Source organism: Microtus pennsylvanicus, chromosome 4, assembly GCF_037038515.1.
Source record: "Microtus pennsylvanicus isolate mMicPen1 chromosome 4, mMicPen1.hap1, whole genome shotgun sequence".
Taxonomy (NCBI): domain Eukaryota; kingdom Metazoa; phylum Chordata; class Mammalia; order Rodentia; family Cricetidae; genus Microtus; species Microtus pennsylvanicus.
The window spans coordinates 134,960,450-134,983,244 of record NC_134582.1 but is presented as its reverse complement, the minus strand read 5'-3'; the positions used below and the strand labels follow the sequence as shown (position 1 = coordinate 134,983,244).

At 41.1% G+C, this 22,795-nt stretch overlaps 1 protein-coding gene across 2 annotated transcripts in view; it reads left to right on the top strand.

Annotated features, from left to right (window-relative positions):
• The window catches only part of Nebl (nebulette), a 346,177-nt gene that overhangs the window by 194,674 nt on the left and 128,708 nt on the right, over positions 1–22,795 (top strand). For both annotated transcript variants that reach the window (XM_075970570.1, XM_075970569.1), the window contains exon 4: positions 2,499–2,606. In XM_075970570.1, the coding sequence (XP_075826685.1) occupies positions 2,499–2,606 (108 nt within the window). The remainder of the gene's footprint in view (positions 1–2,498; positions 2,607–22,795) is intronic.

Sequence of the window (22,795 nt, the reverse complement as noted above, 5' to 3'; positions counted from 1 at the left end):
TCCTCTGAAACATTTCTTGAACCACTCCCATGAGCCTCTGCAGGTGCTCTGCGGCTGGGGAGGATGCAAGCCAGTGGGAGCATGCAGAAGACAGAGCTGACTAATGGCTCCCTGGCTCCCTGGATCTAGTAAAGAGATGCCGGGTGGTCGGTGCTTGAGTGGGCATTGATAGTGTACCACATCATTACAAAGGAAGAGACGGCAGAACCATTTGCAGCGAATATTGCACACTTTCCAAACAAGTCACTTGAGTAGGCAGGCCCCAACCAAACTGTTCGTAGGAGTCCTGTGACTGTGGCGAGGGCAGCCGGATGCTAATCAGTTCCAAACATACCATTTCAGTATCCAGTATATTTTCTCGTTTATTTCCTTCTCTGGAAATTCATACTCAAGGCAAACATCAGAAAGAATGAAATACGGTGCTTTCTCTGGAACTGCCGTGGGACGGAGGGGTGTGACTGGTAGACTGGCTTCCCTGGAAGGGCTCCATGCTTAGTGTGGTCATTGCGGTGTGATCTTCTCATATCTCCAGTATTTGCTAGCCTGTCTATCACGGCTAGCAAAGCCATCCAGCCGCCCTTAGGAGACTGATACACTGAGACCGTGCCTTGGGCCTGTGTGTCTTCAGACCTGTGCCGGATTGTCATGAATGCTGGGAGAGTGAGGTGGAAAGCCAAGCTCACTCAGCATTTTCTCTGCAATAACAATATAACCGCTTATTGGATCATTTATTTATGGCAAGAGCTAAAGTAAAGGTCTTAGGACTTTTAGGAATTTATGGAGAATATTAAGGAAAGTATGGAGAGAAAATTAGATATTGCTAAGTTAAAACTGATGAATTTCCTAAATTTTTCCATTTGTTTTTTAATTTTTTTTCCCTTTGGAGCTCAGCTGGCCAAAGAAAATCTTTCAGTAGCCTCAAGGGTAACGATTCTTGACAGGATTGAGTTTATAAACCTGAGTGTGATTCAGTGAGATGGTCCCACTAAGAAAACTTTCAAACCTATGTAGGATCCACATTTGCAACAAACCCGTAATAATTTAGCTGTTAACTTGTGGCTTTTAGTTCTGAATGCAAAATGGAGATTATATGCTATGGACATGTGTTTCCCTTGTTCTTGATTTGAGATTAAAAAAAAAAAAAACCAAGAAGATAATAGTGTGAGTATGTTGTTACGAACAAAACAAGTGTTTCTCTGGGTTAGGAACTGTCACTGCGCAATCAACAGGAGAGAGACTTTGCAGGATTTATCCAAGGTTGTTCCAGCTCCCAACCCCCTGTTACAAAAGAGTTTGTTTCTCTTAATTTACTTGTGGTGCTGGGATTGAACCCAGGGTTTGACCTTGCTAGGCTACATCCCCGTCCCTTTTAAAATAAGACAGAATCTCACTGTGTAATTGGGGCTGATCTGGAACACTTGGTCTTCCTGCTTTACCTTCTTAATGCTGGGATTATAGAATTGTGCAACCCCCTGAAAGTATCTATAATAGCTCTACACACAGAGTACCGAGGGTCAATGTGAGACACCTTCTAATCCTGAGGTGTGGCCTTCTATATAAATATTTTCATAAGTATTTATCTACTCGACATCTGTCAGTGAGGCACAGTGTAATCGTACCCATATGCTCTGCTGTATGACATAGGAGGGGACTTCATGCAGGCAGGGCTGACTGTTGATTCGTGTCTCCCCTACTCGGGGCAGCCCAGGCTCCAAGTGTTTTTTTTTTTCACTGACAAGATGGGCCTTGTACTATATTTATAATATTAACTATAATATTTAATTCCCCTTGCTACTTTCTTCTTCACTAGTGGCAGTTTAAATAGCAGCATCAACGGTGGTACTAGTACCTTTGTGAAATATATGTACCAATTAGCCACACACATTTACTAGGCCATTTGATCTTTTGCCTGTATTCAGTTAAATAGCGTCTATGGTTATCATTGTTGAACAGATGGAACCAGAATGCACAGAATAGGTAGCCTCCTGAAGACCAGACAGGCCATAGGGAAAACTTCTGGAACACAAACTTCCTTGTCTGCTTAGTTCTCTCCCCGCCCACATGCCTCTCAGGATAATTCTTTCTGAGAGCTGGGCTGTGCATGTATGCATGTTGGCATGTAGCATGGTCTCCAATTTCAGCAGCTTCTGGGGCCCTTGTCTATCCTGCGTGGGATCGGTGATTCCTATTTACTTTTTCTGTTTGTATGAAAGCGTGTACATGTACACATGTACACACATGCACACACACGCACACACATGTACGCACATGTGCATACACATGCACACACATGTACACGCATGCACACACATGCACACGTGCACATGCACACATGTACACACATGCACACACATGCACACACATGTACATATACATGCACACACATACACACATGCACACACATACACACACATACATGCACGGGTACACACATGCACACATATGTACACACATGTACACACATGTACATACACATGAATTTTCCTCTTTCTTTTCAGGTCAAATACAAAAGAGATTTTGAAGAAAGCAAAGGGAGGGGCTTCAGCATCGTCACGGATACTCCTGAGTTGCAGAGACTGAAGAGGACCCAGGAGCAAATCAGTAATGTAGGTGCTGCTTTTCTCGATACCGGGCGCCTCTGGGATGTGTCTCTGGATGGGAATGGAGTGTGAGTGTGAAGTGTATCTGTTGCTGAGTGGTGTTCAGTCTGCTCATAAAAATGTACCAACTTCACCTATTAAAGCTTTGCCCTCAGATTTCCTCACAGTTATCTCTCTACAGCCGACCAGTTATAATTCAGTATTTTATTCATATAGTTTGAATATCTCCAAGCCTTCTAATTTGGTCAAAAGTAAATGTTTGTAATTTAAAATTCTGACAGTTTTTTTCCTGTAGATCACCATATAAAGTTAATACATAGTTTGCGTCTATTTAAAAAAATTTAGATATCTGTTAATCTTATGTTACATCTAATTTTAGAAATAAACATTTGTATATGTAGTTACTTTCTACTTGGAAGTCATATCTTTTTAGTAATGTATTTTCCAAAATAACAAAAATTGGGACTGGCAGAAGTCCAAGGCACATTAGAATGTGAATTTAGTACTTAGTAAAGCTGGCTAAATGGTTCATTCTTAACTTTTGTAGTTCATATTTGTGAATGTATTTCTTCCAAGGTATTTTATGAAATGTGTCAAAATGTATTTCTCTGCAAAGGAGTAGTTTAACATTGAATTCCAGAATGGAAATCAACAGCCGTGTAAGATATAGTTGTGAACAAACATGCAAAGCTCATACCACTATTTCATGATATGGTGGCTATCGCTTGTACAGGTATTGTAAGTGTGTATATATATGTACTTGTGTATGTAGATGTTATAAGTAATATAGCCCTAATTTTTAGGAAATGCTTACAGTTAGAAGATGCATTTAAATTTATTGATTTGGGGGCTTGGTCATGAGATACATGCACATATATGTATATTTACACTCACATACTAGTTCAACTAGAGTTTAGCATGTAATTTAAGAAAATGTTAGTTGTCAAAAATTCAAGAACAGGAATATTTGATGATTAAGATGTTATTTCAGGGCTGGGAAGAAACCTTTCTTTTCATCACATTCCCTAAGGTTTACCCTGTTTGGTCTTTATGTGGACATTTTATATTAGAATTGACTTTTTCATTTAGAGTGAAGAAGTTGACTTCCAAGATCTGATGATATCCACCGTTTGGTTTTTCTTATGACTTTTAGGACTTCCAAAAAAGAATTATAGAAATAATCACCGTCATTTTTCTCCCATTCATTCTTTTCTCAAATCAAAACACTATTCTTGCTTGAAAACACAAACTATGGGTGTATTTCATGGATAGTTCTGCTCAGAGCTTTAAAATGTTGTACACACTACAGTTCTATCTCAAATGTTCAACTGTCATAGAAACTTAATTTTCAAAGAGCTGAACAAGTCTACTTAAGACATCCACGTGACAGCTAACATGAGGATTGCGGCTCATTCAAAGGTAAGCCTTTTCATGTATGTTCAAATTAAGTCTATGTTCATAAGTAATTAGAAAATAACTGATCATTTCGCCAAACTTTATCATTAGCAGGAATATACTTTATATTCAATGCCAGAAGTCGTTTGCAGATCCATTCTTCATCATGCCAAACCCCATATGATGCAGGTATGTATTAATCTGTAATTGTCATGTACATTGCAGTCTGTTCAAACAACAATGAGGCAGAGAGTAGTCAGCTTTAAAAGCATCCAATTCAGACCATACCTTAAAGCCATTCCCCTTCTGCATGCTCTTGGTGTTAGCAATTGTAGTAATTGCAGTAGTTGTTCATTTAACCATGATGAGGTCTATCAGCGACTGGATTACAGTAAAGGAAAGATTTTACACTATTTCTATTAAGGCTCTACTTTAATTTTTTTTTAATTGAAAAGTTTTGTTTTTCATTTTATATACCAAACACAGTTGCCTTCTCTCCCCTCCTCCCTCTGCCTCCTACACTTCCCCCACCCAAACCCCCATCCACTCCCCAGAAAAGGTAGGGACTCCCATGGCATATCAAGTTGAGGCAGGACCAAGCCCCTCCCCCCACATCACTGCTGAGCAAGGTATAGGGACTGGGCTCCAAAAAGCCAGTTCATGCACTGGAAATAAATCCTGGTCTCCTACTTCTGAAGAATGGAAGCTGCAGAATATTCTGAGGTCTGGTGAATTTATTTCTCATTTATCAGACCACAACTTCATAAGTTTCTTCCATTCTGCACTGGGTTTTTCCACATTATTCCAGAGACTCCTGCTGTTAAAAATCCAGGTTGATCTGAAAACCACCATGTTGGTTATTCTCGTTTTCCAGACCACTTTCATTTAAACCCACTGAACAATATTCAGGCAAAACCCACACAGATAATTTTGAGTGCGACCTGGGTTATTTCCATTTTGAGAGAAATAAGTGAGCCAGTGTCTCAACTGGGAATACTCTAGAATCTTCCTGCTAGAGATGGTTGGGTTGGGCTCACCCTGGTGACCAGAAGAGATGAGTGTTGTGTGTTGAGTCTTCCATTAGACCCCAGGTGATGGGGGAAGCTGAGTGATCATTATAGTCTATATTTTTCTTTTTGATCTGCTTTATAGAATATATTTCCAGTTCATTTTACCTTTGGATATTTAGTGGCTCTTTCTAAGCTGCTGTTAATCTCCTTTGGACTGGGGAAAGTATAAAGACATGAAGCTGTGAATTTAATAACTCCGAGGTGTTTGGGGTAATATGTTATGGATGAGTGGGCATTTTTGATTGCTTGTGTGTGTCTGTCACTGTTATGAAAAATTTTCAGGCGCTCTCATGTTCATTTGTCTAGGAACTGAAGCCATTTGGAAATACCTGCTCAGTCTGCAAACGTTATGGGGGTGTGGGATAAAAAAGAACCCTAAATTTCAAATTTTGAGTAATAAAAGGAGTAAAGATGGGTTAGCCCTGCCTCCTTTGTTTTGATATCCATAATGACAACATAGCGAACATGGGGGATTTATTAAGTACTGACGTTTAAAGTGCTTCTGCCACATTACCCAGGATAACAGCAGAAAAAACAAGAAAGGAGGTGGAGTTTGGAATTTACTTATCTATAGGAAAGAAGCAGAACTGGGCTTTTAAAATAGTGTTCTCCTTCTCAGTGGTGTTCTGTTGATGTCTTCATTTTAGTTTAAGACGTTCATATCAGAGGAAGTTTGACTGACTTTGTTTATTTCATGGGATTAGAGATTTTTTTTTTAATGGGAAGTCAGGATATTCAGCTGAAAAATATAACAGAGGGCAATGTTTACCAGTTCAGGTTTATTTCAAGTCTATTTGCAGCGGCCTGCTGCTGGGGAGCTCTGTGGGAAGTTCTGTCTTAGTATCTCAGGGTTCTATGGGTGTTCACAATTAAGTCACTCAGTTGTCATATGGCTCCTTTTGTCCCCAGTTCATACCTATCTTTGCATGTTTATTAACCGTAGTTTAGGAAGGTACATGTACAGAAGCGAATAGAGGAATATTGTGCCTTTGGGGAGCATTAAAGCGTATGTAATCTCATCCTTGTAGAGAGTGCTCTTATAGCTCTAGTTTCAGGTGGTTCCCACCCTTCAACCTTTAAATACAGTGAGCCTTCAGGGTATGTGCAACAGGGTGGCAAGGCAGTGTGTTCAGCATCCACCATTCAGGGTACACGCAACAGGGTGACAAAGCAATGTGTTCAGCATCCACCATTCAGGGTACACGCAACAGGGTGGCAAGGCAGTGTGTTCAGCATCCACCATTCAGGGTACACGCAACAGGGTGGCAAGGCAGTGTGTTCAGCATCCATCATTCAGGGTACACGCAACAGGGTGACAAAGCAATGTGTTCAGCATCCACCATTCAGGGTATGTGCAACAGGGTGACAAAACAATGTGTTCAGCATCCACCATTCAGGGTACACGCAACAGGGTGGCAAGGCAGTGTGTTCAGCATCCATCATTCAGGGTACACGCAACAGGGTGACAAAGCAATGTGTTCAGCATCCACCATTCAGGGTATGTGCAACAGGGTGACAAAACAATGTGTTCAGCATCCACCATTCAGGGTACACGCAACAGGGTGACAAAGCAATGTGTTCAGCATCCACCATTCAGGGTACACGCAACAGGGTGACAAAGCAATGTGTTCAGCATCCACCATTCAGGGTACACGCAACAGGGTGACAAGGCAGTGTGTTTAGCACACGTCGCAGGAACTCGGTGTGGCCTGCCAGAGATGACGGATGTATTTCCTTGCACCTGCTCATGCCCACATAGAAGCTGCCCTTTCCATCGCCTCACACAGTCTAGGGATAAATTGGGAAATAAAATGGCAAACTATAGCCCCAGGAGGTTTTGATAGCCTTCATGATGTAGATAAAAGCTAGTGTTTATTTTCTAGTTTATCATAGGTGGGAGAAAAGTATCATAAGAAGAGGAAAGAAAGAGAAAGCAATAAGAGAGTCCTAGACTTTCTCAGACTGATGGAAACAGTAAGTTTACCATGATCAGATCTGCCTGCGTTTGTGCCAGTCCTTGATGCACAGTGGGAAGAATTTTGTGTGCCTACACGTGTGCCCTTACACTACTGCCTACCCGACTATTTCTCCTACTCTGGGAGTGCCTACACTTTTGATTATGTATCCTGTTTTGCAACTATGTTCTTTTTTTTCCCCCGCCCCTTGCAACCCAGCATACCCATTCATAAGAAAAGCTTGCTTCCTTTGCAAGAAAAGCTAAGTTCAAAAGCTGTCTGTAATTTGATACTGAAATGTAATTAATTCTAACTCTTTTGATATAGCCACATAAATTTTCATTGACTTAGAATGTAAAATAAATTATACGCCCATTAATAAACTCACAAGGACACTGCTGATTTAGTTCCCTGAGACTTTATGAGTTAGCTTCAGAAATATTGGATTATTGGAACTAAATAATTGAATACAGTGTCTATGGACTATTAAAAGATTTGATTCAAAGTTAAGCTGAATGTGAGGGTGCGCGTGAGAGGGTAGGGACGATTATCTGGGGATTTGGTCTCTGTTTGTAATTTAAATAAATCATTTTGACAGAGACTGACTGTAACCATGTTCAGCTGCTGAGAGTGTGAAATTGAGTTGTATGGTGGGCAGAAGACAAGCAGTCAAGAGAAATCCCCAAAGGTAAAATTTGTTATGTAATTGGGTCAACTCATGCATGAGAAATGCATGCTAATTGTAAACTCGTGGCAAAATTATCCTGTAGGAGGCAATTAGGTCTTAGATGAATCCAAACAATGGACACAGGGTAACTTGCTTTCTTTCTGTACACAGCAAACATCGAAGTAGTTTTTGAAAGGAGAGAAAGATAAAAATTAGAAAGTCATGCAGCGTACAAATGGATTTTTTTTGGTCAATTTTCCTCCTTATATAAGAAATAGAACATGCATCATTAAGTAAAAATTTACATGAAGGCTATTGGTTTTAAGGCGTTCAGTGCACCAGTGTGTAGGAAGAACGGGGTGGTATTTTGTTCCAACCCTTTGCCAGTTTTATTAACATAATCAATTAGTTATGAAGTTGATAGCTAAGAAATAAGCCCTTGAAGGCAAGCGTTTTTAGAGTGAGCCTCTGTGTTGCTTTAACAGCCTGAATTTTACCTCCAACTCATCTGCACTAGTAACTCTGATGTAATCTGACGTAGCCGTGGGTCAGTAGCGCTTTCTGAAGGCAGAGATCAAGCATGTCAGAGAAAGCCATGGGACAATAGCACATACTTCTCTTATAATGCCTAACACATGTTCGTGAATAACTCGTGCCCTCGGAACACTTTGACACATTGTTTAATTAGACCCTCTGAACAACCTCTCTCCTCTGGGGAAGGGTCTCTGTGAGGAATACTTAGACTTTCCTGAGAAAACTAGATGGAAAATTACCTTTTGGCCTTTCGTTTCCCGCCCATGGCCTCCCTCACACCTGGCTTTGCTTTATTTTTTCATGTAGGGCAGAACTTCAAAGGCGGATCTCTGCTTTTTATCCCCAATTTTTTAACCACAGTCACTTAAAGAAACAAATATGTCTCAGACCAGTAATTACTTGTGCATGGGCAGAAGAGGGGTTCTTGCTAAATAGCCTTGTCTTGAGGGGCGCTTTGAGAAGAGCCGCCACAGTATGGGAATTAGCCTGTGACTTCTGCCTGAAGACAGAGGAAGGATCCAGAGTGTCCTGAGGTGCTGCCTTTGTGAAAGTCTGTCTCCCCGTTTCTTTTGCTTCCATCTCTCCACATCCAGTCTCTCTCCCTGACTCATTTCTGCCGTAGTGCCATACTTGATTTTTTCTTCTCCCAAGCTCCTCCTGCTTTTTCCATTGTATCATAAACACTGTTGTCAGATGACTCTTTCCAAAGTATCTGCTTCTTCAAGGTCTTGCTGTGACCGTTAAACAACCCTCCTTTGGAACTCCCCTCTGAGCAGGATGAAGTCTAATCTCCTATGTCCTTTATCCGACTCTAACGACCTTCCACAATTGCCTGAACTATTTCCGGCCTTATCTTCCACAGCTTGTCAACACTGTTTGCCCATTTCTTCTAGGCCTGGACTCTAATCTGTTGTGGACTTTTCTGTGAGTCATTCCTCTTGTTTAGTCCAATCTGACACCACTGTGAAATGAAGTCCTGGCCCCTGGGTCCCGATATACCCTCACCAGGCACGTGGTGATCTCCCTCACCTCTGGGATAGTTATGGTGCTCTGAGGAGAGTTTAGCCACTTTCTGCAGTCATTTCCACCTTGTATTTCTCACGTTGGTTCTAATTAGTATTTTATGTGCCTAATCATCTTGCTTCTTTACCTTCAAGAGACTGAAGATTATGTACGCTTTTGTTTATTATTTTTTAATCTCCAAGAATACACAACACAGCCCATTGTCTTCTTTATTCAGGACATGTCCCTGCCCCTTAGTTGGGTTTCTGGAGTAGAGTCTTGATTATTCTTGCTCCATTCCAGGTTGTTCTCCATGTGATTTCTTGCAAATTATCCCTAAAATAAGTGAACTTTTGCTTGTGTCATGGTTTCTCTTAGAATCTGGCTGTGACTCCCTACCACCTTCAGGATAAAATGCAAAATACTTTACATTGAAAGTGAGGCTACCGGTTTAGCAAGAGCTGAAACTTGGAGCTTTGGTGGCCATCTTATGGAGCTCCGTGGACTTACGCTTCTGATGAGAAAGCTCCTTGCCTCTTCTGTGCACACGCTCAGTGGTTCCCTTTTTATTCCTGACCTTGCTTTCTATCTTGCTGTTCTTGTCACCGGCTTCCACAGGACCACTGGCGTTTTCTCCTCTGCCCATGTTGGACTTCAGAAGGTGTGATGTAGCACCGTGCTAAACTGGAGAACAAAGGAATTGAAACCTGCCCCATTTTGAACCAGTCTGGCTTTCTACATACTTGTCATAAAATCTTTCCTAGGACAAATGCTACAGTAAGCGGAGGACTAATCTGTTCTTTCCTTCTTTCTTTCTTTCTTTCTTTCTTTCTTTCTTTCTTTCTCTCTCTCTTTCTCTCTCTCTCTCTTTCTCTCTCTTTCTTTCTTTCCTTCTTTCTTTCTTAAAAAACTAATTAATCAGTTCATTGACTGCTGTTTTGTCCCCTCCTCTCCTCCCAGTCATTACCCCCCTCCTCTCTGTTCCCACTCTCCAATTCACTCCTCCTTTTCTATTTAGGAAAGGGCAGGCATCCCATGGATACCAACAAAACCTGGCATATCAAGTTGCAGTAAGACTAAGCACCTCCCCGTGTATTAAGGCTGGGCAAGGTGACTGACTTCATTTGAGAAGTTGGTCCCAAAAGCCAACAAAATAGTCAGAGTATAAGATATCCAGTGGCCACACTGGTGCCTGGTATATAGTCCATGCCCACTGTGTATTGAATAAAGTACCAAATGAAGTAATACTTTGTAAAATAGTAATGTATTTTGAGCATTCTTTCTTATCAAAACTCCTATTTAGAAATGTCTTTCGTTTTAGAAGTTACTTTGAATTTTGTCATTCTTGTTTATATTACTTGATAATGCCCATTTTGTGTGTCTCTGTGTGTGTGCTACTTAAATATATATACAGCTTTTATAGTTTTATTGAATGATTATAGCAATACTTCTTCAATAAAATATGGTCAATGACTTCCTACTGTGTCACCTAAGAATTTAATTATACTGAAAATGCGAGGACTACCCATGTTCTAGAACACTGTGGCCAGAGTGCCAAACTAAATAAGTAAATAAACATAACCACAACCACCAATAAAACAAACAAAAACTCCGCAACAAAACCTACAACAGATTAGATCTTACTTCACTTGTATACAGTTTTCTCATTGCCCTGGCAATTCCCGTAGAAGCAATGGAAGGGAGAAAAGATTTATTCTGCTCAGAGGTTACACACCATCACTGTGGGGAAGTCAAGGAGAGCAGCCGAGGCCATGGTGGTGGGAACTTCTTACAGTATAGGTTTCTTCAGACCTTGGCAATTCAAGAAGCTGACAGCTCCAGTCAGAACCAGAAGCATCTATCACCTTCAAGGTCTGCCCTTGTTGGTGTTTGTATACCAGCTGGGTACTGTGTCCCAGATGTCAATAACCTTCCAAATCAGCCCTACTAGCTGGGGATTGAGTATTTGAACGCAGTAGCTTCAAGGTAGGAGGAACATATCACATTCAGGTCATAACGAGTTGATATCACAAAATTCCACAGGCTGGGTGCTTCATACAACAGAAGTTTATTTTCTCACTGGTCTAGAGCCTGGGCATGCTCGGTCAAGGCTGAGTGAGGTTGGGTTCTGGTGAGGATTTTCTTCCTGGCTTGTAAACTATCAGTGTCTCCTCCTTGTGTCTTTATGTGAGCTTTCTTTGTATGCAGGTGTGTGTGAGGAGCTCTGACATCTCCTTTTCTCAAAGGACATTGGTCCCATGAGGTTGAGGCTCTCCCCTTATGACCCCATTTAACTTAAGTTTAGATCTATCTATCTATCTATCTATCTATCTATCTATCTATCTATCTATCTATCTATCTATCTTCTATTCATTATCTATCTATCTATCTATCTATCTATCTATCTATCTATCTATCTATCATCTATCCATCATCTATTATTATTATTATTTTGGACAGGGTTTCTCTGTTTAACAGTCCTAGAACTCTCTCAGTAGATCAGGCTGGCTTTGTACTCACAGAGATCTGCCTGTCGCTGCCTCTCGAGTGCTGGGATTAAAGGTGTGTGCCACTGCTGCCCGGCGGTGAGATGGTAGTGAGATTTTTGAGGACAAGCTGAAGTTCAAGGTTTTTGTTGTCTTGGGTTTTGTGTTAAGTTTGTCTTGGTTTTGGATTTAGAATCAGGGTCTCTCCTTGTTGCTCAGGCTAACCTCAAATCCCTGTGTTCAGGTGGGCTTCCTGCCTCACCCTCCTGAGTAACCAAGACTGTAGGCATGGCCTATTGTACTTTTATGTTTGAAACCTTTAAAACAAGTGCTTTGTTTATAAAGAATGAGTTAGAAGTAGAAATTGCCTTCCCAAGTTAAGTGTCTTACATGAGGTTAGAAGATAGGAAATATGAGAAATAAAATAGGCATGACCCTTGACCTCTGGAAGCTTGTAGTCTCTGGAAGGCTAAAATGTAATTGTTGTAGCAACACTTTACACTAAGTTAGACAACGTATCTACCCAGCTGCAATTAAGGCTGAGCAGAGGATAATGCTGGCTCACACTGTTAATATGAGAAGATAAACCAGCCGTGTTTGGGAGAAGAAGAAGTGGAACTTTTGACCTCACTATTTAAAAACTATTTCAAAACGATTTTTCCAGGGGACTGGGGAGATAGCTCAGTAGGTAAGAGTACTTGTTGTGCAAATCCTCAGAATCCTTGTAATGGCTGCGTGTTGTTGAGCATGCCTGTAACTCCAGTGCTGTGGACAGCAGAGAGAAGAGACTTCTGGGCTTTGCTGGCCTCCAGTGGAGTTCCGGGTTCAGTGAGAAATCCTGTCTCCAGGGAATGAGGTGGACAGTGACAGAGCCCGACTCAGTGTCCTCCTCTGCCCTCTGCTTGACCACAGCGTGTACACCCACAAACACACATATACATCACACACACACATACACACACACACACATATATACATCACACACACACACACATACACACACACACACACACACAACTTTTGCCTAGTGGTTTACTCTTGTAAAGTAGTAGGTCCTGTTTGTTTTGTTTTTGTTTTTTTATTTTTCCGTATCTATTTTCTCGATTTCCCGTTTACCTGTCAGCGTTAGTTTCTGAAACTACTTCAAACTAAATCAAAGCCCCTAAATTTCTTAGCAGGGGTATAAAACAGGAAATGTAAATTTCCTCAACATAACAAAACACAGCGTTTAACCAAATCAGACTATTATTCATAAAATGGCACAAATGTTTAATTATGGAAAAGTATTGGTCAGTTTGTTAATTTAAAGATGGCTAAAAGAATATAATGATATGTATTTTCACATACAAATATTCAGCATATACTTTCTCTATGTTTACTTTTGTGCTTATGAAAAGTTAGAAAAAAATTAGAAAAGTCAAATTATGAATATTTTTCATTTGTCTCATTTCCCCCTCCTGTCTGTAGAATAGTACTTTTACATCTTGAGTTTTTTAACATCTGAGGACTTTAAGAAAACATTTTGCACTTTAAAGACATATTTATAAGCGAATTAGCTCTCTAGGTGTGGATGCAGTGTTTCCCTGCGTGCGGGGGGAGGGGGTGTACGTGCGCATTTGCGTAGTGCGCATTTGCGTGGGGAACCGGTGTTGGAGATGTCAGCACTCGTTTGTGCCTTTCGGTTTCCACCTTCAGTGTTCTTGGCCCAGTCTGTGCTGACAACGAACCCCTGGGATATCCCCTCGGTGCTTTGGGGTCTTTTCCTGCCAAATATTGTTCTCGTGCAAGATTAAATGGCTGAATCAGTGTGGCCTGAATCTTGATCCTGCTGAGAATATTAAGGCTCCCGCGGGCTGTAATACAGATTGGCTGGCGAGAGCTCTGCTGGAGAAATAAACTGAGTTTCTCTAAATGAATCTAACAACTGCTGTGAACCTTTGTGTGCCCTGCAGCATGAGTGTGCTGCTGGCAGTTAACCATTTATTGCCCTCATTTTCTCCCAAAGTTGCTTCAGTCCACCCCTGTGCATGGATTGTAAACACGTTCAGAACTTTATTTCACATTCATTTTCTGCCAGAAAAGCCATTCGAGACATTAAATTACTAAGTACTCTGAAGGGTTAGTCCCTATTTACTCTCTTTCTTGAAGGAGGAGAACCATATTTTGTGTGCTTACAGAATAAGAGGTCTGTTGTGTGGGAACTCAGTTGGCCACGTCACCCGGTTCTTTAGAGTAGAGGGGTTAACATCGCACATTCTGATCACAGGCTTAATGCCAAAGGTCAGAAGCATATGGCATTGCATACTTGGCCTCTGCAGGACTGATGCAGAAATTATTCACAGGGCTTCCAGACTTGATTCCATTGCTATTTGTGCTTTTAGGGCTAGATTAAAACTGATAAAAATTCTAAATTCTGCAGAGGTGATGGTGCTTCAGCAATGGGATAAATTCAAAGGTCATGGAGAACAGTGGCAGACTTAAAGTCTGGACCCTGCACTCTAATGTGAAAATAAAGGTATGTCAGGTTGTCTTTGTTCTTCTATATGAATCTGGTGAGCCCTATTTTGGGTTCCCTTTCCTGACTTACATACGGAGATTGTCCTCAGTCTGCCCATGGAGCGAGCCCTCATCCCATCTGCTCCTCACATTATTCCCACTTGTCTCCGGCACCTTGTGCATCTCTGTGTGTGTGTGTGTGTGCATCTCTGTGTGTGTGTGCATCTGTGTGTGTGTTTGTGTGTGTTTTGTGCATCTGTGTGTGTGTGTTTGTGCATATGTGTGTGTGTCTTGTGTAAGGGATAGTTTAGGGAACTTGTCTGCGACTGTGCCTTGCGAATGGCTAAGCACACCACCATCATAATAAACAGCTATTAAATCCATCGGAGCTGTTTCAAACATTTGCAGATGGTGCCACAGGTTATTATTACTGGGGATGTAATGTATGTTTTTAGTTTAACATTTCTGCGCGTGCGTGTGTGTGTGCACGTGTAGAGGTCACAGGACAACCTACTTATATAATATACATATATATAATTATTGGTACTAGTATATGAAAAAATGTCCTAGGAGAAGACTCAGAGAGACAGAGTCAGGGACTAGAGAAGTGACTCAGATTAACAAGGATTGGTGCTCTTACAGAGGACTGGACTTCAGTTCACCACTCCAACTTCAGGGATCCCATGCCCTCATCTGGCCTTTACAGACTTGCATGTGCATGTGTGTGCACGTGCATACACACACACACACACACACACACACACACACACACACACACACACACACCACACCACCCTTCCCCACACTACAGAAATATCTTAAAAGTAAAGCAGACAGGACTAGTGCTTATTTGGGACATTCTGATGACCTCATAAGATCCCCTGGCCTGCTTTCAGCCTAGCAAACAAGGGGATGAAGATGTGCAAGTCCCTCCTAAATGGAGGTCTGTGTTTTTTCAATGCTTTGAGAGCTAGCCTGAATCCCCCAGATTCCATCAGAGACTTGGAAATAGCACTGACATGTTCTGACCTTTAATCTAATTTGCCATTTATTTTGGATACATGACTTTTGAGTCTCATGGGTATATATTACTGGTTTGTAGTCATTCAGAAATATACTTTGAAGTACATTCATAAAAGGACCCAAAGTGTTAAACTGAAAGTTCTCCAAATTCTCATCAATAACTCAAAAACTGCATCCCTTCTTGTGGAAAAAAAAATAAATGTGTTGATCTTAGTTAAATGCCACTGGGATTTCTATATCTATAATACTTGATTTCAGTCTCCTGGTTTTAAGAATGTATACCTGTCTAAAATATGAACTATATTGCACATTCAAAATGGTACATAGAGACTTGTATCCAGTGTAGAGTGGTAAAAAAATATAAACGTTATACATGCCACCCAGCTCAAGAGCTAGAACACTTAATGAAGGCTAACCACTTGGCTAGCTACTAGCCACACAAGCTTCCGCCTCTGTTCGTCCGTCCATCCATCCATCCATCCATCCATCCATCCATCCATCCATCCATCCATCCAACCACCCATTGACTAGATTACCTTGCTATATAAAATAATCTGTCTGCCTATCTTCTATGTATCTATGTATGTATCATCTATCTATCTATCTATCTATCTATCTATCTATCTATCTATCTATCTATCTATCTATCTATCTATCTATCTTCTATCTATTATCTATCTATCTATCTATCTATCTATCTATCTATCTATCTATCTTCTATCTATTATCTATCTATCTATCTATCTATCTATCTATCATCTATCTTCTATCTTCTATCTTCTTTCTTCATTTTGAGATAGAGTCTTTCTGTGTAACATATACTGGCCTCAAACTCATGATCTTTTTGCCTTAGCCTCTGAAGTTCAGGGATTAAAGGCCTTCACTATCATCTATGACTCTTTGGGTCCCTGAGCAGCAGAAATTTTCCTTGTGAGATGGTGAGAACTATGTTCACATGGACATCCAGTTCCCATGTTTGGAATAATATATGACTTTTGGTGAAAACATGATGACTTCTTGTACCACCAAAGCCCAACATTGCCCTCTTCTTCCTCATTTGGCCGTGTAGAATTCAGGTTTGTGTCCGTCAAACACTGTCTTTGGTACCTCTCTGTGGGCGTGAAATAGATGGGAGGGAAGATTCCTGAAGGACTCACTCTGTGCAGACAGCTTTTTTAAAAAAATATTCCAGTTAAGGTCTTCCCTTATTAATAGAGTCTGCATAGAGGAGGCAGGATGATGGGCTTCTGAAGCCCAGCATCTGGGATGAAGAAGCAGGAGGATCACAATGGGGCCAACATGGGTTGCACAGTAAGACTTTAGCATTGTTTCATATTTGTTATTTCATTTTTCATCATTGTCTACGCAGCATTTCTCTTCTAGGATTTTGGCAGCCATGTTATGTGTTTTGTCTGAAGTCTTGCGCCATAGGGCAAATACCAAAGATAGTTTCATTTGGTTATTCCCAAATGGCATTTTTGGAGGCCACGTGGTGATCTTAGGGCCATATTTCAAAGTTTCAGATTTCTTATCTGTAGGTACTGACTTTTCTGTCATTCACTTAGACTCTCCCGGTGAACTATTCCTGAGTGTGTTGGGATATAGGGAGGCTTTGCATTGCCCCTGGCATCTCCAGTGAGGTTTATATGTGATATGATGAAAAGGTTTAATCCTACCTCTTTGTCAGGATGATTACCTTTCCTGACCCATTTTATTGCAAGGTTCCTGTTCTGTGCTTAGCACCGTGTGAGGGGCTGTGGGTGCAAGGTCTGTACACAGTCCTCAGCTGGGACTACAGAACACAGCCAGGGGCAGGGATTGGCAGACAGGCGAGACTGTAGGGATTCAGAGTGCAGAAGGGCCCTCCCCCAGCCTGAAGTGTGGTGGTGGCCATAGGTAAGTGACAGATGTGACATGAACTCTTAAGGAGTGAGCAGAAGCTGCCTCGGTGAGGAGTGACGAGCACCAAAGCACCGCCCACCTACCGGAGTCGGGAATGAGACTGTGCGGTATGTTTATGTGCCACAGAGGTTAATTTTATCCTTAAAGGATAACTAAAAACGTTTTATTGGGGCAACAATTTCGATTTTAGGATCACTATTTGTTTTAATGTTGGGAGTCCATTACTTAGTATTGCTGTAACTTGGCCCCTTCTGGAATGGATTTTGCTGTAATTCTCACTGTTGAATTCTGGGATTCCTTAGGTCTGAAAATTGAGCTTGGGGGTGATTATAGCCTCAGTATTTGTAAATGTATGCTTTGAAAGCTAAAAGGAAAAATGTATGTTTTATTCACATCTGTATGTTTAAACCATAAAAATATTTGAAAAGTAACTTGGACAATTCTATTGCATGTATTTAGAATTGAACAACAACCATTGAACTAAGGTGTCTGGACGGTATGTAATCCAGGGCAATGGATTTACTCTCTGACTGTGATACAAGTGAGTCCCAGACAGTCTCAGGTTGGCAGGTTTGAGAGTGTAAACCCACATAAATATGTATGCATCTGACATTCCATGTAGGGCTGTATTCCTTCTCAACCAAAGGTGGAGAGAAGCCTCAGTTAAGTAAAGTGTCTGAAATGTGGGCTGTTCTTGTAAACCTATTATTGTGCCAACATATAGATTAAGCTAAACTTTTGTTCTTGTGAATGCGATTTCTAAATGCTGGATGACAAACTGCACTTCAGTTGGCTTTGGCACAGACATTAGCTATCTCTTGCTTTTAACACAGACCAGACTCCCTAGGCAGTGTCCATCACAGATTAGCATAGTGGACAGAGATGCTGCAGACACGACCCTTGGTCCTTGTTGTTACTGGGATGATGGGAATGTCTTTGGGGGACCTGTTTATAAAGATACCGCTTTAAGATCATTTTAGTTTGGATTCCTAAAGTCAGAATGTAAATAAATAAAATCCTAGTAATTGAATAGTTTCAAATAACTTCTTTTGGCGTGTGCAGGGAACTGTGTTCCTGATCCTAGTTAAAAACAAGGGAAGTTAGTTCTGCCTTGTAGCAAGATGTGGGGAAGACTGAAGAAATGGCTCCTTCCGGTGTGGGGATTATGTGAGAAGTTGGCAAGGTCACTCCTACTGTATACAGTGCCTACTTCAGCCAGGCACTGCATCTCAGTCCCTATGTCCGTCTTCTCCCACATCTCACACGGGAATGCGATATCTGATGCTTGTTTTCAGTTGGGAGGATCAATGAAAGAATGATGGGGAAACCCTTTGTGTGATTCCAAAGAAAGGCCCTGCACTGAAAATGTGAAGTTGAACCCACTCTGTGGAGACACCAGCATGGAGGAGGGATGACCGGCTTTCCCTTTGGCCTTTTGTAATTTTATTAAAATATAATTGAGACACACGAGAAAAGCAGTTTAGTCTGGTTGAAGAGAACCAGGGAAATGTGTGTGCCATGGTGGGGGAGGGGAGGATGCACGTATGTCATCAGGCTGCACTTAGCTGTTCCTTTGAATCCTTCCAGTTCATAAATGGAGAGCAAAGTGGTGATAATAATTCCCAGGCCTCCCAAAATGCTATTTTTGAAATGGGGGCTTAATAACATGGAAAGAAAAAAAAGGATATTTTGTGATAGAGCTAGTTTTCTTCTTAATGTTTTGTTGTTGCAAAGAATATTTGAAATGACTTCTAATGCTGAAAAAGGTCAACCTCCCCTTATTCCTAACATGGGTGAATGCTTAAGTCTATTTGACAGTGTTGAATTACAAGAAGATTTTGAAGAAGTTTTTAGGGAATAATTAGAACATGCAAAAATGAAGCCACCATAAGCAGTAATCCTAAAAGAGAATTAAAACAGGAAACACTGCATTATTTATCTGAATAGAATGGGAGCTTGCCAAAGGAGAGGCAGCTGGCTCTCTCCTTTCTGGAATGTTTGTAGACTAGAGAAGAAACTGTCCGTCAGATTGCATCTCACACTTAATTGCTGCTGTGGCACCAGATAAACAGCTGTACAATGAAGTGGGAAGAGACATAGGTAACTATGTGATTCTGGATGGAGAAGACGTGGGCTCTCAGCGCAAGCCATCTGGAGCTTTGGATCTGCCCATCCCAGCTATATCATCACTGTCCGCCACTTCCAACTAAGACAACTTGGCATTAAAGTGGCTTTTAGAGACTGACCAAACCTGAGTTCAGTTTTTCATTTTTGCTCTCTGGTAGAGATCAGACCTGGGCCTTCACATGTCTTAGGTAAATACTCTATCACTTAGCTAACATTCCAAGCCTTTAAAAACTTCATTTTAGGGCTAAAACAGCGAGCTGCTCAGACTTGCGCTTCTGAATCACTTGCCTCACCCTCCTGGGTAGCTGAAATTACAAGTGTGGACTGCCACACAAAGCCTCCACTATCTCTGCTAAGTACCCACATCACCCTAAAATACCCGACTTTGAACAACCCACGCTGCACTCACTTCATCATGGTGCTTCCGCATCCATAAATGACATGGAAGTAAAATACTTACCTTGCAAGATTTTTATGACAATTAAATAGTTACTCTTAGGATATAAGTAAAAGAGTTGACATGGTAATGCTAGACTTGCTATTATGTAAGAAACTAAAATTGAGGAGTTTGGCATGGGAATGTCCTCAGGAGCCACTTCATTTTATATTTGCAGAAATAGCAGCAGAATTTCTGTTTTCTGAATTTATTCCCATTTTCACCCATTTATTTTATTTGGATTTCCTCGGAGCAATGTTATTTTGATTATCATGATTTTATATTTAATATCTTCATTAAACAAAGTTTTCCTGGAGGCTAATATCCATTATAGACTTCTCACTGCTGAGAGAAGTTGGCAATTTTTAATGAGAATAGCATGCTGACCTAATGCTTCTGACACTTTCCAGGTAAAAAATTCTTATTAGGTCAGTCTGGCATAACATGTATTATAAGTTCACAAATTGTTTCCCAGTTCATGATCAGGATCCTAAGATTGTTTTCAGATAATGCCCTAATAGTGCTCTGTATCCCTCTAAGTATTATAATAAATATTAGACTTATTTAAGATATGAGTAAAGAGAATTTTCGTTTTTGCTTTAATTTTAAAAAGGCAACTGATGGCATTTTCATTCTGCACCTACTATATTAAAACATGTAGATTCCATATTACTCTTTGCCAAAATGTTGCTCAGTGGTAGAGTACTGTGCCTAGCAAGCAATGAACTTGACACTTTGGTCCCCAGCAGTGCCCAGACAAACAAATAAACACAAAAGAAAGAAACAAGAGATACTAGGTTAGGTTTATAGATGCGATGGAGTCCGTGTATTGTGTGTTTCGGGATCCACTGAGGTGGATGCCTGTGTCTTTGTGTCTATCATCTGGTTTTCCATGCTGCGCTTAGCTACTTTGACAAAGATCTGCTGACAGTCCCGTGCAGCATTAGAGAATGTTAGTGTTAATACCTTGGCTCACGGGTGCTGCCCGTCATGTTTAGCACATTCTTGGGCAAATTCAAGTTTTCTATTGTTTCACAGCCAGAAATGAATTTGTTTTGTTATGGCTCCCTATGTAGTATATTATATACTAAACCCACATTTCATAGGCAATGATAGATGTTCCTATTAAAAGACTTTCAAAACACTCCTATAGTATCGAACACTGCTTAGACCGTGGTTCCTTGACTTAGAGGATGTAGCTTGTAGCATTAGAGAGGATACTTGGTGTTATTGGCATTATTTATACGAGTGTCTTAAAAGACTAACAAAACTACATGTGACTTTGTTCAGTGTGTATAACCTTGACTTTATTTCCAGATTCATTTCCAACCAAACTCTTGTGAGGCCCTGACCAATTTTTCACAATTCTGGATCTCCTTGCCTCTCATTTTGCTTCTAAATGAGACATTTTATAATGTCTTAAATATTAATCTATATTATGGTTTGAATATGAATATGAACTATGGTTTCCCATAGTTCAATGCTTTGACTCTTTGGTCCTGAAATGGTGGTTATTTTTGGGGAGGATCTGGAAATGTAGGAGGAGGGGCTAAGCTAGAGAAAACAGTTTGCTGTGGTCGGCTTTATGGTCTATTATCCCCAGTGTATCCTGTATCTTGTGTCTCTGTCCTTCCTGTCTTCTATGGTGTGAGCAGTTGCCACCCATCACATGCTCCAGCCACATTGCTGTACTGATCCTTCAGAAACTGCGGGTTTTTTATTTTTCCTTTAAGTTGTTATGTGGTCACATCAGTGCAAAATGATCTAATACTGTCTGTTAGTGAGACATTAGGTGCACTGTGCACAATAACAACAGCCCTTTATGAACCAGGAGGGCACTCACTAAAACAGAATGGGTAGAAGGTACCAACTGCCAACTGTGGTTAAATAATAGATTTAGATTGGCTAAACCAGGGAACTTACTGTATTTTCTTTTTATAACTTTTAAAGTCTATATTTGTCTGGCCCTCCTGAGAGTGAATCAGATATGCAAGGGTGTATAAGTAACTTAAAAACTATAATATATTTCTTAATTCTTTGAGAATTTCATACATAGATGCAATGATTTTGATCATTTTTATCCCCTGTTCCTTCCTATATCTCCTCCCAGAGTCATCCCCACCCCCTTCCTGACTCAACTTCTTTTCCTTCTGTTGTTGTTGTTATTTCTCTTTTCCAACTCACTGAGTTTGTTTTGGGTGGTCCATAAACTCCACGGACACGGGGCTATTGGCTATGGGGTCAGCCTACCAGGAACTGTATTTTTAAAGGAAAACTAATCTCCTGGAGAAGCCGTGAACTACATATGATGGTTTCTCAGCTAGGGGCGGGGCTTGTGAGTGCCACAGTCCTGTCCATGCAGAAGATGCTGTTTTGTTGCAGTCCTTCCAAAGGCCTGCTTTCTATGATTCTGCCATCCCTTCCTCTGGCATGGTCCCTGAGCCCGGGAGGAAGTGTGATAAAAAACTGTCCCGTCTGTGGCTATGCACCACCTGGAAACTTGTTCTCTCTATACCCATGAGCTTCTGCATTAACTGCCATCTGTTGCACAAAAAATTTTTGATGTGGTCTGAGACATACACTAATCTATGCATAGAGGGATACCTGTTTAGACGTCAGTTTGATATCGTGGTCATTCAGCAAAATAATAATTCTAGGTTCATCCAGAGCCTATGAGCTCCCAGACCATTGGCTCTCGGCCAGATTTATAGGACTATGCATGCATCTTCTCTGTTGAACTGAATTTAAACCCAATCAGAAAGCAGTTGATCACCCATAGCGTTCCTGCCACTCTTGCACCCGTGAGACTGTCTTGCCAAGCTGGTCCTTATTGTAGCTCACAGTGTTCGCAGCTCTGTAGGCCAACTGGTGACTCCTCCACCCCCCCCAACCCCCAGCAGGCTGTGGATCACCTTCCAACATTACGGAAACTAGTCACCAGGGCAGAAGCTTCCTGGCCAGTGCCAACTTGATTTCTTCACGGCCTGTAACCAGAGTGTATGGTGCCTTCAGCAATGGGGTCTTACCATCCAGTTCTGGTGGGAAACCAAGAACAGGGACAACAGCCTCCATGATTCTGGAGGTCTTCAGAACCTCCTTGAC